The sequence below is a fragment of the Daktulosphaira vitifoliae genome, unplaced genomic scaffold (genome assembly GCF_025091365.1).
Source record: "Daktulosphaira vitifoliae isolate Bord-2020 unplaced genomic scaffold, ASM2509136v1 Scaffold_4, whole genome shotgun sequence".
NCBI classification, from domain to species: Eukaryota; Metazoa; Arthropoda; class Insecta; order Hemiptera; family Phylloxeridae; genus Daktulosphaira; species Daktulosphaira vitifoliae.
In genome coordinates, this window is record NW_026099575.1 from 26,503,366 (window position 1) to 26,523,219 (window position 19,854).

Here is a 19,854-nt window from a genome sequence, read left to right on the forward strand (position 1 = left end):
GGAGGAAGGCGTCTTGGTTTAGCGAAGAGTGGTGGTCCTTTAGTGATGATATGATGTGTAACGTTATGTTTACAATCCATTGGGATCATGTTTGTTCTTAATACTTGCGGAAATTTTTTGAGTAACTTAATGTACGCTGAATCGTCTTTAAAAGCGAAGATGCCCGAGGATATCGTCTTTTTAACTTTTCCGGCGGTGGCTAAATTGGTATTTTCATCAATTAGGCGTTTACTTCTTAAGTCCACTAATAAGCCGAAGTAGTGGAGAAAGTCAGCACCTATAATTGGTTTACTGACTGCTGCGACAATAAATTTCCATTTAAAAACACGTCTTAAACCTAAATTTACAGCAATTAATTTGTCACCGTATGTTTTTATTATTGACCCGTTGGCTGCGAATAAAGTAGGGTTACCATCTTTTATTTTATTGCGTTTCTGCTTAGGATCTGCTGGCCAAACCGAAAAGTCCGCACCAGTATCAATTAAGTATTGAGTTTTTGTTATTTTATCAACAATAAATAGACGACGAGATTGAAACTCACTACCGTCGGTCGTCTCGACAGTAGATCGTTTATAGTTTTCCGACGTGTGCTGGTATTTACACGGTGGTTTGCATTTAGTAGCCTTATCTTTGAATCGGTAATGATAATAACATGTATCATATCGTGGTCGTGAATTGTCTCGGCGCATAGGTGATTTTGAGTGACGCCTATTGTAGCTACGAGAGTTGCTGTTGCTAAGTCGCTCTACTGCTTGTGCGAGTGCTGCGATCTGGTGTTCCAATTTTCTTATTGTCGTTGCATCGTCAGCTTGTTCATGTGACTGACGGTTTGTGACCTTGTCACTAATGTTGGCAATGGAAAAACAATCATTTCGGCTGTCCGATACTTCGATAATTTTATCTGCCATCGAAGCTAAGTTATCCAACTTGTCGTTGCTAGCTGAAATGATAGTTTTTACCTGATGTGGTAACCTTTGTATCCATAGTATTTTGAGTATTTCATCAGTTACTTTTCCATTAGCTAGTTGACGCATTTCTGAAAGAAAATGGGATGGTTTCCGATCACCGAGTTCGACTTCGGTCAGTAATTTTTTAAGCCGACATTGTTCAGATTCGGAAAATCTTTCGATGAGCCGGGTTTTTAATGCTTCGTACATTTTCGTTTCTGGTGGATTGAGTATTATGTCACTAACTTGAGCAAGAATTTCACTTTCCATAGAAGAAACAACATGATGAAATTTACTTGCGTCAGCTGTAATTCTGGTTGTATAAAAAACGGATTCAATTTGTTTGAACCAAAGTTCTGGGTTGGTACGCCAGAAAGTTGGGATTTTAAACGCTCGCGTTGAATTCATATTGGGCTCGCCGTATTCGATATGGTCTCGGCCATCATTACCGGTCGCGTCGTCACGCACACTTACTATCGTACTATCGGATTTGTTGTTCATTTTAGAGGTCACCAATTTGTAGTGTTTTGGTGTTTATATTTATTACAAAATACTACAATTAAAATTTATAATAATTAATACTTTTTAATAATAAAAAATAATTTTATACGTACATAAAAAAAGAGTACAAATAAAAAGTGTCACTGGATTGACGAACAGCGCGAGAATAAAAAAAATACACGGAGTGTTATCGTACTGCAGTACATCTAAGATAAAACATATAAACGCATTCATTGTGACATGTTATTTAACATCTTTGTTAATCCCTACAAATCTTTATATTTCTCTGGCTTCTTTTTTTTTTTGGTATAGGTATTAAAATAGTTTTACATAATGGACATTTTTTAATTTTCCAAAGATCTCATATTTCATACTGCAATTCTCCTCCTCTTTTTTGATGGAATAGTAGTGATAGTTCTCACTCGTAGATTCAATTGGGGAACTAATTTATCTTTGAAATTATTTTTTAATTCTATTTTAATCATTAAACAATATCCTCAGGAAATATAATGCAATAAATTACTCTAGATTTACGCATCACAGTTAATGAGTTAAACATCTTGAAAGATGTCAAGCCGTTTACATTAAATCCTAACATTGGATTTGATACAGAAATCACCAATGTTCGGTAGTAACAGTTATTGCTTCCCTTCTTTTAATCGCCACTCATAATAAGTATGATCATCGCAAACCCCGCAGCAGGTCCATTCTATACCCCAGCCTACAAGGGTTATTTTGATTTATAAAAATGTATTAGTTTTTATTTATATACATTTTTTTTTCTTATCTTACATTATACTACTATCATAGTAACTAAAAACGTTATTTAAGTATATTGGTATATTTTTATATTAAGTCACCAAACAATTATAATCATTAGCTCGCTTTTACAGACACCTATATTAGTATAGTTAATTGAAAGTGGGTGGACTTAAGTTAATATATTTGCAAGTTCTAATTATAATTTTAAGTGTTGATATTTTCTAATTAATATTATTCTTGAGTAACATTATTAAGATAGTTACTTTTTAAAAAATCAACATAGTGAAATATTTATAATACCATTCTTTAACTTTGTGAGTAATTTCATCTATTTTCATTATAGATTTAAAACTATAAAATACTGATTGAAATTATTGTTAAATATATAATAAGGGTAGCACTGATATTAAATTATAACACAATAAATAGTTTACTTCTTAAAAAATTAAAACATAATATAATATAAAAAATAAAATAAAATTTAATAATTTAATATAAATATGTATGTACAATATATTACAATTTAAACTATACACAATTATTGAATACTAATATTATTAATCTCACAACCTTTAAGACTATTTAGTTCATACTTAATTATTTTTAAAATCAAAATAGTGTAAAATACATATTCATTTTCAACATTCACTAGTTTCTATTGTTTTAATTGGTTATATTTTTATATTAATTCTCTAGATTCTTTATCTGATCTCATCTTCTTTATTTTTTTCTTCATGGCCATAACACCTATAATCAATTTGTTATTATTTTATAGTGGTGTTAAGAATATAAGTCTAATGATAACTAAGAATAGAAATTACTAAAGTTGAAAAAAATTTATGAGATTTTTTAGATAAAATTTAAATAAGGTTATTACATTTTAAAATTTAAAGTTTTTTAATATGTTGAATAAAAAATATTAAAAAAAAAAAACTGTCTGCAAGACAAAAAACTTTGATTTCAATAATTTTAAATATAAAATGTGGAAAATTAGAAAAAAAATTGTTTCAACATAAGAATTAAGTGATCTTACTAAAATAATTTCTGGATTTAAGATCTACACAATTTAAGATTAATATCATTTTTACGTTTAACGCAAAAGATGGATGGTTTTTTAAAGAAAATTATCATTTTGATAAATTAACGTATAATAGTCAATTTTTGTTTTTATAAACTCATACAATTACATGCAGTTTTAATATGAAAAAATAACTTTAAAAGAATAATACAAAAAATGAAAACAGTATTTACACTTTGTTGTTTGATACAACATCATTGCATTTTCTTTTGATTTATCAACAGGTCTTTTAGTTGTTATGTTTAATCTAAAATATAATGTAAATAAATCTATAGTATAAAACAGAATATATAAATATATTGTATTTAAAATACTTTTTTGATGATTTTGATCCTAACAACCTAAATATTCCATTTCCAGATGTTGTTGACATGTTTAATGGCTGTAAAAATGAATATATTTTAATATGTTTAATGATTTTGAAAAATATATAAATAAAAATAGATCAAAAAGCAACAAATATGAACTAAATGTTACTTACAAATTATTATAGTTTCACAGAGTTCATAATAAACAAATTAAGTTAATTTTGAAAATTTTTGGTATAATATGTAATAAGATAACAAATAAGACAATAAAAATTTGATTTTAAGATGATAAGTTGTTTCAATTTAGAATTAAATACTCTTAAAATTACTTTTATTCGTAACAGTCAAAATTTAATTAGAATTAAAGTATTGAAAAAAATTAATTATCTAGTTGTGTAGGAGAATAATTTTATATTTTAACTCCCAAAAAATTTATATAAGTGAGCTTGTCACTTATTTTTTACATATCTTAATCAGTTGTGTACGACTATGTAGGTTTGAGACTAGAAGGGTATAATATTTATATTTAAAAGCTCACCTCTTAAAAAGTAGTATGGATTAGAAGTAAAAATTACTTTAGCCTATTGTTGTTAAAAAAACTAGTTATGTAACTAATATCAATATCTTAATTTTGTTCTGAATTCATTTATAATAATGTAAAATCTATATGATCATTTGTTATCAAGTTATTATCACCTTATGTAATTTTTATGTATGACATATTTGATTCCTTAAAAAGTAGCTATATATGACTTGATTTTCTTCACACTCAGCTAATTTCTAATACTAATTTCTAGTATTCATCTAAGTGTTAAACTTTATTCCAATACATCTAGTTTGATAGCCTAATATAAAAACCTTGCAAGTATACTTTTAATAAACATTTTGATATTGTTTCTATCTGGAGGTGTAAGAAATTTACATTTATATATTTCACACTTTTTTAAAATTTCATATTATGATTTCACACTCCACCATAGGACCTATCCAAGTGATCTCTCTGAAGAGAAAGTTTTCTAATCATAAATACTATGAAACTATGAATACTATGATAATTAATTCATTACCACAGAATGAGATGGTGACTCCAATTTTTTAACTAATCTCTCATTCAACATACGGAACTGCCTTTAACTAAGTTTCAAATTCAAGACCATACACATCAGACAATATTAATGTTCATACTTCAATTCAAAAAAGGGTGTTATATAAATTTAAGAAATTTATTTTAAATTGTTTAATAAAATCAATAATCTTCCAAATAGAATTGGATTTTTACCTTCTGGAAAACTATAAAAACACTTATCTATATTTATAATAATACCAAAATCACATTTAAAACCATAAATCATCTTTTAGAAAAAATTAATTTACAGTTGCCTCATTGATCCTTTTATTTTGTGTATTGAAGTGCTAAATATTTTACAATTATTTTAACAACATAATTTGTATAAAAATGTCTTAACAAATATAAACTTTATATAATTTTTTTTATGATTTTTAGTGCTAAATTTTACTTACACTGTCTCTTAATTCAATCATATAAAAAACAATAAGACTCAGAAGCATTGTTCCTAATGGTAATTTATTATTCATTTCCATACTGAGAACTTCAATTGATGAAATAACCGTAAATGGTATTATTAATAAATATATTGATATCCTTCAAAAACATGAATACAAAATAAATCATTTTTAGTAAAAAAATTGGTAATGTTGATAATTGGTGCTTCAATTTATTTTTCAACAACACACCTCATTTTTAATACAAAAATTATTTAAAAAAAGGTAAACATAGCTTATATTGGGTTAGTTTATAATATATTTAATTGCTGTGTAGAGATAAGTAGCTCAATATTTTTTAAGACAGTTTATGAAAAAAAAAATTTCATACCCTATTGAATAAAAATAAAAATGTAGTTTCTATTTTTTTTTTTATACATAGTAAGACTTTATTATCAAATAATTTGTATTGTTGCATGAATATTTACATAATATCTTAAAATATTGACTTTAGAAGTATAAAAGTTTTATCCCAAAATCTAATTAAATTTACCAAACATGGAGGTTAAGTTATATCTATGAATAATAAGTAATTAAAAAGCATTTATTAGAAATCAATATTTACCAAACACCACAATGGACAATAAATTGTAAAATGCTTAAGATTTTTATAATAAAACTATTTGTTTTATTATGGTACATTTTCAAGAGCCTTGCAGCTTCTAAAGTACCGAGAGAAAGATTTGTTAATCCAAGAAATATAAATCCAGCTTCTGAACACCTAAAAAAGTTATAAATCATAAATATATAAGTGTAAATATGTTAATTAAGCAAAAATATACATTGTAAGAAAAAAAAAAAGCACGTCTTACATCACGATTAAGGCATAGATTTTAGCTCTCATATATATTTTAATCAATTTATTTTTTATACTGATTACAAATATGCAAAAATTAAATGTCTGTCAAAATAAGTTATAACGCATTAAGGTTTATATATAACACTAGTTATGTACACTTCATTATTTTGTTTATTTATGTGGAATTCCAATAAAACCATTATTATGTCATTTAATGTAACGATTCAGACTTTTTGGATCATTATGCATTTATGTCTAATGGGTTTATAAAGGTTAAAATTAAACTAGATTTCTTTCTTTTGGAAGTTTAGGGGTGTGAGCCTTATCCCATAAGAGTACCATAGTGATTCAAGTCAGTCATTAGAGCAGGCAGGCAAAGGTGACTTTAAAATTTGTTCTAACAGATAGATATTTGATTATATATTAACAATTTAATATAATAATTTATAATGGTAAAAAATAACATGTTTGCAAAATGCACATTATTCAAAAACATTGAACTAAAATGCAAAAACAAAGTGTTATAGGCTTCCAAATTTCCTAAATTCTAATCTTAGTTATATGTAGGTATAATTTAGACTTTCCATTTAAGCACTTTTTTTTATAAATCGTTAACAAAAATGATATTAGGAAGAATATAATTGAAGGGTTCTTGACCTGATATAAACTATATAAGCTATAACTTTTTAACCAATTTTGATCATTATTTAAATAAATAATTTAATTGCAAGTTAAATTGCATTTGTTCCCACAATTAATTTCATAATACCATTAAACTTAGTGGGTTAAGACAAATAGAAAAAATTACCCAAAACAATACGATGATGCAAAAAACACCAAAATAGAAACTTTTTTGATAGTTCTTAGAACTGGCCAATCGTCAATAATAAATTCAGAAAATGATGAGTAGACACTATGTAAAAGACATGAATACATTATGATAAATTTAAAATTTCTAGATGGATCAACTTTTTCATCTGTTTTGCATTCATCTAATATTTGACTAAATGATTTTAAAATCCAAAATATAAAAGTTGAATCATGATTTGTAGTTTTGAATGTAGAAAAACATAATGGAACACTAATTAAACAAAATAACCCACTAGTCAATGAATTAAATAAAGCATTCATTTCCGGTATACTCAGTGAACTTGTTGAATATATTGCCATACATTTCTAAAACAAAATTTCCTCAATCTTAAACATTCAAAAGTTTAAGTATAATGTAATAAAATACTACCGTAGTGAAGTCATTGAATTTTTTATAAATTATCAACCATAATATAAACATAAAAAATATACAAAGTATTACACTAGAGTCTTTTAATAATTCTATCATTTTTACTTATTCAACAAGTTATAAGTTTCATATTTTAATATAAAATCAAAACCATTAAACTTATAATATTTAATTATATTATTACTCTTTAAATTTTAATATTTTTTTAACTAATAAAAACAACGGACACCGGGAAACAAAATGCGATAACTCCAATATAACTGTCAGTATTCAGTTATAAAATTATCACAACCCTTTTTCTTTTTATTCAGAATAACACAAAAAGTCATGGAGTAATAAATTATAGTATAAGAATTAATATGTTAAGCATGACAAAATAGATTTTTGTTATGGTGTTAAGCATTTTGAGGTTATTTATCAAAACAACTGCATTATCAGGGTAGTCAAATATAAGACTTACAAGCTGCTGATCATTAACCCATTTGTTGTGAGGACCTTGTTTATTGTTCTTGATTTTTTCAGGAAACGCGATATTAGGCAATATATCTCCATTTTAAGGTATGTAAACTTTTATTAATATTCAGATGTATTTTACACAATTATGTTTAACACAATTGTGTTTAATAATGTTTAAACATAACTTAAAAAATTTTTAATAACTGAGTAAGTATTATATCATTTGTTGAAATAATTAGTTATTTTTTTAGTACTTCCGTATGGATTACCTTATTTACAATTAGGTTACCCCTGTAATCTTTAGTAAAAATGTCAATTATTTACTTCGGTAAAATAAAATTTGTAATACTGTATAATTATTATGCTTTATAACTTTTGATTGGTTAGATGTAGTATTAATGTAGTTGAATGATAAAAAATTTACCATTATTGAAGGGTTTTAATGTGAACAGTTCAGAGTCTCTAATTTTAGACATCAGTTTTTTTATCAATTTTATAATGTGCTAACTTTCAAAAATATTAAAAAACATTATAAGTTAAATGATTGCTTAAGCTATATGAGAAAATTATGTCCAAAAAATAATATTTTTTTAGAGCTTATTTAATTTTTGAGAGATATTTACATTTTTTATTAATTTTTTTAATTATTCTATATTTGTGAAATAGTTGCTTAGTGAAGCTTTTAATATAGTATTAGTTAAATTAAAATTTACTTAAGTATGATTTTTTATTGAGCTGTCCATAAAAACAAAACAATTTTTTTCAATTAATTAAAATATTATTTTGGATGACTTTTTTTTATCATACTGTGAGATTTTTAATGGTTCTTTAAGTATAGAAGTATTTATATTGAAAGTAGATAACAAAACTAAACATGTTTGATCTTAGATATTACTGCTAATTGGAAACATAATATTATTTATTTTTAGTGTTCCAATTTTACAATTATATATACAACATATTTGAAAGAGTTTATAGTAGATTTAATGATTTTTGTAATATATATCTATATCTATATATATTTATATATTCTTTATATAATGGAGCTATTAACTTGTTATTAAGTTAACCTATTTACAAATAACACTAGGATAATAAGTTAAGTAATAACTATTTGTACATACATTATTATGTTTGTTTTCAATAACTCTACTGTATTTAAGTTATCAATTTGTCCATTCTGTCGATTTAAAAAATATAAAAGTAACTATTCATGTTTAAATGAAAAATGAGGTTTGTTTTTTAAATGTAGACTTGCTTTGGTATTTTTAAAATTTATTTTATTCAGATTATTTTTACTACAATTTTTTTCCCAGGAGTTTTTTACTTGGATTTTTTTCTTCAGCTCCACTTCTGAAAACAGCTTTAAAATTGAAATGTCTTCTAGTAAGGACATAACTAATAATGAACTTATTGATATCATTAGTGAAAAAATGCCATCAACTACTATGTTTAAAAATAACCACAAATTACGATCAATATCTACTTATCCTTCAGATACCTCATCTTGTAGTAGTTCGGCTTGTGTTTCAGAAGATGACGATAGTGGTACACCAGTAAGAAGTAAAAATCAGCAAAATAGCTTAGGATTCAGTGATTTTTGTGTTAAAGATTTGCGTCTTCATGGGTATGGTAGAAGGGAAATTGATCTTGCTGAACAAGAAATGTTAGGATTAATTGCTTTAAAAAAACAAACATTTCATAGTAAACCTTTATCAGGTGCTCGAATTGTAGGATGTACTCCCATTACAGCTCCTACTGCTGTATTAATAGAAACGCTGAATGCTCTGGGAGCAGAATTGCGTTGGTGTGCATGTAATATTTATTCCACTCAAAATGAAGTTGCAGCTGCATTAGCTGAAGTAGGATTTTCAATTTATGCATGGAGAGGAGAGACTGTAGAAGATTTTTGGTACTGTATAGAAAGATGTTTTAGTAATAAAGACTGGATACCCAATATGATCATGGATGATGGTGGTGATGCTACTCACTTTTGTCAATCAAAATACCCTGAAGTGTTTAAAAATTTAATTGGAATTGTAGAAGAAAGTGCAACTGGAATTCATCGTCTTTATAAGTTACTTCATGGGGAAAAACTTACTACTCCTGCAATTAATATTCAAGGATGTGTTACTAAAAGACAGTTTGACACACGCTATAGCTGTAGAGAATCTGTTATTGTTAGTTTAAAAAAATGTTTGACTGATTTAATGTTTGGTGGAAAACAAATAGTTTTATGTGGCTATGGGGAGGTTGGAAAAGGTTGTTGTCAATCATTGAAATCACTTGGATGTACTATTTATGTTACAGAAATAGATCCTATTTGTGCTTTACAAGCTTGTATGGATGGATTTCGTGTAGTTAAATTAAATGAAGTTATTAGACAAGTAGATATTGTAATTGCTGCGACAGGCAATAAAAATGTTGTTACTCGAGAACACATGGATAAAATGAAAAATATGAGTATTGTTTGTTGCATGTCTTCATGTCATAATGAAATTGATGTAAAATCTTTAAAAAGTGAAGAACTTAAATGGGAAAGAATACGATCAAATGTAGATCATGTACATTGGCCAGATGGTAAAACTATTGTCCTTTTAGCTGGTGGACATCATGTTCAGCATTCATGTTCTAGTGTACCATCTTTTGTGACTTCCATAACTGCAACAACACAAGTATTAGCTCTAATGGAGTTGTATAAGAGTGTTAATACTAATAGTCAATACAAAAATGGTGTTGATATTTACATGTTGCCAAAAAAAATGGATGAGTATGTTGCAAACTTACATTTACAAGTATTTGATGCACATCTAACTGAACTTACGGATGAACAATGTAAATATAGCGGTTTGCCAAAACATGGTCCTTTTAAATCTAATCACTATCGATATTAGTGTTGATTGTAAAAAAAAAAAAAACAAAGTTACTAATTGAAATAAATTAATGAAATTTTATGTGGTTTATTTATTATGGTTTTGAAATTATAATTAAAAAAAATTGAATATAATCATAATTCTTACATACTGATAAAATTTGTTTTATATATATTATTTTTTAGTAATTTAATACTTACTAATTTTTGTATTCCTGTTTTTATCCTTAATTGATTTATATATATATATATATTAATTATATACAACTTATAGCTTTTAAAATTTACAAATTGTATTAATAAATTTGTACACGGTATTTATTATTTGTAATACTATGTATAAATAAATCTAACAAAATTATACTGCATAATAATTTTAGTTATTTTAGTTAGTATGATATACAGGATCAATTAATAATAAAGCATTTATTTTCTTAGAAACTATTGAGGTTTAAACTTTTGTAAAAGCAAAAAATATTTGGTTTGTAAAACTACAATGATATGTAGTCAAATAATTTTTTTTCATTCTATCAGAGCTTTAAAAACCTTAAATTTAATTACTTCAATAAGAACCTCTATTTTTAACTTGATGATATAATAGCAAAATATTATAAACAATTTTGTTCTTGCAATTTTTTTTATCTGATTGATCGTTCATCCATTACAGCATTTTAATATATAGAGTAGTACGTAGCACATATAGAGTGCACATAAACTAGTACGAACTGTATCCATCAATTATAATTTACTAAGAAAATAAATGACTTATCCTTAATTAATCACACTGTAGAATTAAATAAGCTTGCATACTTAATACTAAAAAATTGGTATATTTTTGTCATAAAAAACTTACAAAAGTTATGTATGAAAATCAATATTCTATTATCATAATGAACTCAAATAAAATTAACTAAAAATTAATTTTACAATTACAGTCCAATAGCCATCTTCACTATTTATTGATAAAATAACTCCAGTTTTTTTGTGTTTAGGTAACATAAGATTTCTGTTTTCTGTTTAATTAATTTAAATAAAATTGCAACATAATAAAACTTTATTGAATATTATTGATTATGAGTAATCAACTTAATGATCTAGATAAGGTGTCTTTAAGATTAGTGAGGCTATAGGAAAAAATAATTGTAATATAATTTACATCATATTTTTACAAGTGTGAGGTCCTGCAACCCCTCCTTAAGGTCATCTCTGAATCCAAGCCTATAGAAAATGATTATTAATTTATTTATTTTGATATTTAAAACAAATATGCATTCTCATAGTATATATAAAGAAATTTTAGTAATACATGTTATGCCAATTGTATAAACATATACTTGAAACATAATAATATTAGATAATTATATTAATTTAACAAAATATTATTTTTTCTAAAATTCTTATTTTTATATTGATTGTATTTTATGAACTCAATTTAATTATTTTGATTGACACAGAACGAGGAAAGTTCATAGAACTTATTTCTTTTTCTTCTGTACGAACTTGAACTTTTAATCTAAAAAAATTAGTAAAAGAAATAATACTATAGAAAATAAATGAAATCCTAAAAATAGTCGTTCTAAATAAAACTGAAGAAATTTAAACTTTTCTTTGATATTGTTGAATATCATATATAAATTTTCTTTTAAATAGTTTAATATTTTTACAAACTTTATTTTTTAAATAAAAAATAATAATTTCTTACAATTATGAAATGAATATTTCTAGCAGTCTATTAGTCAAATTAATATTTATAAATTAATCTTTAGGTAATATGAAAACATAGTTAAATTAAATTAAACTAAATTATACATGGTAATTATATCTTGCTTCTATAAGAAAACAAACTGTAATTTTTTAATTTATATTTTATTATATTGTAGAAGTTTCATAAAAAAAATTCCCTTTCATAGCTCAATTTTCCTTTTTTTAGATACTATAAGAACAAATAACCCTTACTTCATCAATTAATTTTTCTGTTTAAATTAATATTGAGTTAATATGATTCTTCATTATTTTTTTCTTTTTTGTAGTGTAGTTTAGTCTCAGTTTTACATTTAATTGATAAAATAAAAATCAATTTCTAGTTCAATATAATTGATTTGATATAGAATGTATAAAATTTGAAATTTTTGTATTACAGAAGAATAGTATTTATAAATTAATCAATGATGGAAGTAGATGAAGAAGACGTTGAAGTTCCATCTTCAAGCACTAGTAGTCGCGGAGAAAAAAAAAGATTTGAGGTAAAAAAATGGAATGCAGTAGCACTTTGGGCTTGGGATATTGTTGTGGATAATTGTGCAATTTGTCGCAATCATATTATGGATTTGTGTATTGAATGTCAGGCCAATCAAGCTTCTGCCACTAGTGAAGAGTGTACAGTTGCTTGGGGTGTATGTAATCATGCCTTCCATTTTCATTGTATTTCACGTTGGTTGAAGACGAGACAAGTTTGTCCGCTTGATAACAGAGAATGGGAATTCCAGAAATATGGTCATTAATATATATTAGACAAAATCTACCTTAACTCCTTTTTTATTATTTTTANCATTAATATATATTAGACAAAATCTACCTTAACTCTTTTTTTATTATTTTTAAAATAAACATATTTAATGTATAGTATTAAAAATGATTGTTCATTTTTATATATTGGTTGAAGATCTATCATCATTAAATGTAGTAAAATTATATGATACTTTTTTTTCTTGAAATTTTCATTTCATTTTTATATTAAAATTGTTTTTAAATATATAGGAAAACTTATTTTCCTGTAAATAAAAAGAAATTATTACTAAAGAAAATTGAGTTTGTATAAAAATTCGTATTGTGGGATGTGTATTAATACTTATAGTGGATAAATCTATTTTTGATAGTTAAATTTTCTTAGGCTTATGAAATAATGTATTAAAACTTGAAAACTCAATGAAATAAATCCTGTTTTTTTAATACAAACAAATATCGGAGTTTATACGAAAATCTTATTGAAATATTGAGTATTTCCATTGTGTTTTGCAAAACATTGACTATGATCCATTTTGAACTGGTCATAACTAAACCTATAAAATCGTGATAGAATAGTATTATAGATAAAATAAAATAAGTTTAGTTACTCCTATTCAATATACCGCATTCATAAAAAATACAGAAAAGAAATTTTTATAATAAAAATAGTATTTAAAAAATAAACAAAAGTTATGAAATTCTTTATGAATCGTCTATTAGTAAAATTAAAATTAAGTTGTTAAGATAGTAGATACACTTGTTAACTTAAAAATTTATAATTGGCTGACTTTAACATAATTTTATCCATAACTATATTATAATATTTGTATATTCACATAACAAGAAAATTAAATTACTTCAATTAAGATAAATTTGAATTTCTTTAATGTAATAATGTTACAAAGAAAAATAAGATTAAAAAAAAATAAAAAAACAATAATTAAACATAGAAAAAGTAAAAAAATGTTAGGTGGTATTTCAAAAATCAAAACGTTTATTATATTATTTTTTAAAAATTAATTATATTTTAAAAGTTTTATACTTTTTATGACTTTCATCTTCGGATGAATTACTTATTAAATTTGGTCGAGCAGTAGTATTAGAAGATATCTCAAAGGGTTGCTTTTTTATTTCGGATTTTTTGCGTTGTAAGTTTTTCCTATGAAAACTCTTAACGGATCATAAAAATATATTTAATTATATGATAAATTTATTTGAAAAATCTGCTATATGTCCAAAAAATGGTTTAGGATATACCCTAAAATCTTTTTATTGAAAAAAAGCATAATAAAATACAGGGTGGCCCACCACTCACTGACAACTTAAATAACTTTTGATCCAGTTAATATTGTTAGTTGATTTTTTTTTTAAATAATAGTTATACGTTAGGTCTATAGCTATATCTCAATAATTAATTTTTTTACATTTTATTAAAAATATTAATTATTTTTAAATTTTAAATAAAAAGTAAAAAAAAAATCTAAGATAGCTATTTTGTAGAGTAGAATTTAAGAAAAATTTTAGTAAAAAAATATCTTATTAATATTCAGTAGTAAATATTCTGTAGCGTTTTGAAGTTTGTGAAAATTTGAATTTTTATGTACTATTTTACGGTATTAAACATTGAAATACGTATTGAGAAAAGGACAGAAGAAACGCTATCTTTTTATGATTACTGTGTATACATATGATGATAGTGTGTATACATTACAATCTTGGCATAAATACCATGATAAGAAATTAGATAAGGCAATTATTACTTATCACTCTCATTCAAAAGTATATTGAAAAGATAGCGTTTTCTTCTGTCCTTTTCTCAATACGTATTTCAATGTTTAATACCGTAAAATAGTACATGAAAATTCAAATTTTCACAAACTTCAAAACGCTACAGAATATTTACTACTGAATATTAATAAGATATTTTTTTACTAAAATTTTTCTTAAATTCTACTCTACAAAATAGCTATCTTAGATTTTTTTTTTACATTTTATTTAAAATTTAAAAATAATTAATATTTTTAATAAAATGTAAAAAAATTAATTATTGAGATATAGCTATAGACCTAACGTATAACTATTATTTAAAAAAAAAATCAACTAAAAATATTAACTGGATTAAAAGTTATTTAAGTTGTCAGTGAGTGGTGGGCCACCCTGTATACCTTTCCTAACAAATTAGCTGGTATTAATAGCGGATTGTCTTTTGAAATTGCTATATTTTTTTTTGTCTGTTGAATTAAAAATGTTATTTTTATATTTTCCAGATTTTTCATTCTTAATAAGTGTTCCAAATTCTCCTCGCTGTATCAATTTCTAGGCAACTAAAGAGATATTTAAATAAACAAATAAACTATATTTAATATTATATTATTATCTTCGATAAAAATTGAATTTCCCATAAAAATCTTATTGAAAAAATAGCAGTCCTGAATAATATTAAACATTATGTTATTGCAATTATATTAAGGGGGTTGTTAGTTTATTTTATATTTTTGAATCAGACAAACTCCAATTACATAGCTAAATTGAATTCATCACAATTTTTCAAAATTTTAATTTATAGATTTGTTAATATATATTAATATAATTATAGTTATCAATTTTTCTGAAATAATTTTATCATTTTCATTCGTTTTTCGATACGTGAATTTTGTTACAGGATAAATATTTTCGTTAATAATTGCTGCAAATTGAATATCATTTTAATAATTATTAATTAAATAATCAATTTCGAAAAAGTTTTTTAATGTTAAAATAGCTAAATTAAAGTAAAGCGACTGAATTATTGTTGTATATCAATAAGAGAACTTATTATTAATTTTTCTTATATTTTATATTAAAAAACTTTTTCTCTATTCGAAGTAATTAGTTTAATTATTAATCTTAATAGTGTTTACAGATAATTCTTCTACCTTTAGTTGACTTTTTTTATATTTGTCCTTTATTTGGATTATTTAAAGCACAATTGGAGTGCATGAAACGACGATTTCATATTTCTTCAACTCTGCGTATGACCTTATGTAAGTTTGTTTCATTTGTTTGACCAAAAATATTTTTTTCACTTGCCATATCAACAACTAATTAAATAAATCTTAATACTTACACAAGACGATAGTTTATTTTTTCACGGATAAAAACGAACTGAACTCAAATGTCGATAAAATCAACATTTACAAGGTAACTCGTAAATATAATATATATATAACTCGTAAAAACTCGACAATATGTCAAGGAAACTTAATTGTAAAAATTCATTAAAAAAATGTATAAGCCAATTATAAATAAATTTAGAATAAACAATACTTATTTATTTTTATTTTATTATTGGTCAAAGAATACAATGTATTAAGAATTTATTGCAGAGAATTATCAATATATATATATATATTTTTTAAAGATTTTTTGAAGAAAAAACTTTTGTATGAAATAAAATATCAACGTTCGGATTTATTTTCTTGCAACTATTAAAAATTTGGCATATGTGACATTGCTATTACCATTTAGTTCTTAATAAAAAACATCATGCCATGCGGCTTTAATCAACATAAAAATTCATTAAGTTGAATATATAATATAGTTTAACAATTTAATTAATAATTGAATTAATGATATAATAATTCCGAAAAAAGAAAATAACAGGAGATTTGAATTAAGTTTAACGACTTTAACAAATCGAAAATAACTTTAGGGTTTAACTACCTATAGGTTTAATTATTATTTGTATTTTTAATTTTATTATTATTATTTTTTTTTGACAATAATGGCTATCTTTGTAACTTCAATATCTATTATATTGAAGTTTTCAATCTAAATTTAATCTATCAGGATAAACTATTTTCGTAGTGTACCTATCTGTTAGGCACTGTTATTAATTTAGCTTTGATCTTTTACGTGTGGCAATCGATGTCATACCTAATGTGAAAAACGAGATGATGGTACTTCTACAGTCATATTTTTTTTAGTTTTAGGCAAGTGTCTTCAACACTTGGGTATCTAAGAGGAAATTAATATGAAAGAGTATACAAAAAGGCGAAATGAATTAATAGATCATACTTTAAGGCACGTTTGGTTGCTATTATTAATCTTTGAAGAAATAATCGATGGAAAAAATCATAGAGGAAGACCAAGATTGCAATACGTAAGTCAGATAATAGAAGATCAAGGATGTAATTCATATCAAGAGTTGAATAGGAAGGCTAGTGATAGAGAAATATAGAAGTTGCTGCAAAACAATCATTAGATTGAATGCTGCGTAAGAAGAAATTGAAATAATAAAACGGCGTATACCATAGGCATTGGGTATAAGGCAGAGAGCTTAACTTCTCCGTTTGCAATTTAGTCCCCCAAAAAATTGAGTAAAATTATATACATAGTTATATAAAATTAATTTTTAAGGGAGGGAAAAATTAAATTGAGTCCTCCTTAAAATACTGGGCACCTACTCTATGGTGTACATAGAGGGTAAATTTGACGTATTCTGTACAATGGTCACGAGGAACACCTAGTTGGGTTTGATTTATAACTTAAGATGTTTTCACGTGAAAAATTATAGACCCGTTCCTCTTGTATTAGCCTTACTCGAGAATTTTATCAGTTACCTAAAAAATCATAGTAAAACTACATATTAATGATTTTGAATCATACTAGTCTCTAGTTGCTAGTATCTATCTCTAGTCTCTAGCTATATACTAAAATCTCAGCCCCTCATTACAGCTGTACCTGGAACAGATTTTACGTTTTTTCTACTATAATATTCCGATTTTTAAACTGCGGTCTCTACACAATCTCCTATCCGCTACTTTGTATATCTTTCTGCTAATATGTAATTTTGTCAGGGAGTTCCATAAATTGAACAAATTACATGAATTTAATTATAGGAATGATTCTTAGGAAGGCGTACTTTTAATATACAGAAATTTAATAAACAGGATCTTCATTTGCGGTATGCTGTGTATACAGTTATGTACCTAAAAATTCTGCTGTCATTTTTGGTTTCGAACACTGGTCCAGTCCCTCAATACTTACCTCTTACTCACAAATATTTTGTTCAAAATCTATTTATGAAATGAGGAAATTTTCAATGAATGCTATGGGACATTAGCCACTTAGAAATTTGGATCAAACACCTCTAGTTTAAATTATTTTCAAACAATTCGACAATATTTTAATAACTATAATCGAATCATAATAACCATAGACTGTAATATTTATTTAAAAAACCATTATAAATTTTGTAATAATTTTGATTATAAATAATGTTTCAATAAATAAAGTATTACATTAGATACTAAATTAAGTTCAGAAATATTATAGACTTAATATGTTATCAAAATCGTTTTTAGTTAAAATATAGCTGCAAGCGCAATTCGTTAAGATGATTTAGCTTCGCATCTAGTGGAATAAATATGATTAGAAGTGTACTTTTGTTGCTATCCGATAAAGACGTTAGGTGCATTTAATCTATACCCACATTTTATTTCAAAACTTTACTAAATACGTTATATTATTATTGTCATTTATATATTATTCTATGCCGTTTCGCATAAGTGTTGAAATAACAAAATTTTGAATAGATAATGTTGTATTTTGTAATAAATGTCTGCTAATTATATAATACTTATTAAATCTTCAACATATTACAATAATTTATCAAAAACTTCATCGCCTTGGAATAAAAAGGTTTTCTAATACAAATTTTTCTATATTCAGGATAATGATTTTTGGTTCAGTGTTTTTTTTTTTTTGTAACCTCTCATTAGAAATCTTTGGTATTTTGACTGATAGAATGTAATGGAACTCGATTAAAGTACTTGTCTTATACGTTAACTCATCAATTGGATGAAATGTCAACTCGGTAGTGGAAGTGAATTCAGTGGGCAGTCGGTTTCGTTGCACGTCGTTTGCAAGAGGGGTACTTGTCAGGTTGGGCGGATCACGGATATTTGGTCAGAGCATCCGGACGGGAAATGATCACTCGGACAAAATAGCTAGTACGATCCAGAGGGGGATTACGCTCAATTGAGTAAATCTTTTTAACAACTTTTTTTTTATTGCTTTTTTTTTAGTTAAAGTAAATTATTAAAATTAACTCAGTTCATATTTCAATTGTAGAATCTTTTTAAACACCAAAAGTTACTAGGAAATGATTACTATTATTTCTATTTAAGTTATCTATTACGATAAAAATGCAAAAATATATTGAGCTTTTCTGATAAATTTACTATAAATAGTTATTATAAAATTTCCTGGCTGCATATTAATCTTAACGATACAATTTTTTTAATTCTTATAAAATTTTCTATTTAATGATATCAATTTCAAACTTGCAAATTGAGCTAAAAGTTATGGTAATAAATTAATTTTTTTTTACTATGAAGTTTCACAAAAATCAACTTTAAAAGATTAAAAAAATAGGTTAAATATGTAATTTTCCTTATTTTTAACATATTAATAATCAAAATCAATAATTATATAAAACAATTTGTTTTGGTTCTTAATTATTTTTTTTATATGTAAATACTTATTTTTTAATAATAAGTAATAATATTAAAATTTAAAAGTGATAGAAAAAGTCTAATTGTACATCTGAAAACATCGCGAAAAGTTGATTTAGAAAAGTATATTATTGTTAATTATAAAAGTTCCTTGTAGTCCAGTGTATAAAAATTATAATTTAATATAAGTAATAAAACATTTTTATCGAAAAGTACTGCATCAAGCCCTTTTAGACACGTTAAAAGTAAAGAAATATACAACTATTTTAGCTTCGATGCGAAGCTGAGAAGGTATTAGTTTTACTAATATGTGTTTTTTTTTTTTT

At 24.9% G+C, this 19,854-nt stretch overlaps 4 protein-coding genes across 5 annotated transcripts in view; 2 read left to right on the plus strand and 2 right to left on the minus strand.

Moving 5' to 3' along the window:
* LOC126905016 (uncharacterized) overlaps nt 1-1,355 on the minus strand; it is a 4,719-nt gene extending 3,364 nt beyond the window's left edge. Inside the window, exon 1 of the mRNA XM_050684415.1 lies at nt 136-1,355. Coding sequence (XP_050540372.1) covers nt 136-1,355 — 1,220 coding nt within the window. The remainder of the gene's footprint in view (nt 1-135) is intronic.
* A 1,313-nt stretch (nt 1,356-2,668) lies between these two features.
* On the minus strand, nt 2,669-7,376 carry LOC126903839 (uncharacterized). Its single transcript, XM_050682342.1, has 7 exons — nt 7,199-7,376; nt 6,767-7,134; nt 5,725-5,880; nt 5,118-5,259; nt 3,603-3,670; nt 3,462-3,535; nt 2,669-2,957 (listed from the first exon to the last, which is right to left on the minus strand). Exons 1-7 carry the CDS (start codon nt 7,295-7,297, stop codon nt 2,890-2,892), a joined length of 975 nt encoding a protein of 324 aa, XP_050538299.1. The 5' UTR covers nt 7,298-7,376; the 3' UTR covers nt 2,669-2,889.
* Nucleotides 7,377-7,630: 254 nt separating this feature from the next.
* LOC126903840 (RING-box protein 1A) lies at nt 7,631-13,217 on the plus strand. 2 transcript variants are annotated; one of them, XM_050682343.1, is made up of 3 exons: nt 7,631-7,756; nt 12,667-13,048; nt 13,102-13,217. In XM_050682343.1, the coding sequence occupies exon 2, from the start codon at nt 12,692-12,694 to the stop codon at nt 13,025-13,027; it is 336 nt and encodes a 111-aa protein (XP_050538300.1). In that variant the 5' UTR covers nt 7,631-7,756; nt 12,667-12,691; the 3' UTR covers nt 13,028-13,048; nt 13,102-13,217. The 2 variants fall into 2 exon arrangements, with proteins under 2 accessions (XP_050538300.1, XP_050538301.1); XM_050682344.1 differs by having other exon boundaries at nt 7,725-7,861.
* Nucleotides 7,636-10,576, plus strand: LOC126903837 (S-adenosylhomocysteine hydrolase-like protein 1). The gene is made up of 2 exons (XM_050682341.1): nt 7,636-7,756; nt 8,971-10,576. Exon 2 carries the CDS (start codon nt 9,031-9,033, stop codon nt 10,546-10,548), a length of 1,518 nt encoding a protein of 505 aa, XP_050538298.1. The 5' UTR covers nt 7,636-7,756; nt 8,971-9,030; the 3' UTR covers nt 10,549-10,576.
* Nucleotides 13,218-19,854: the final 6,637 nt, after the last annotated feature.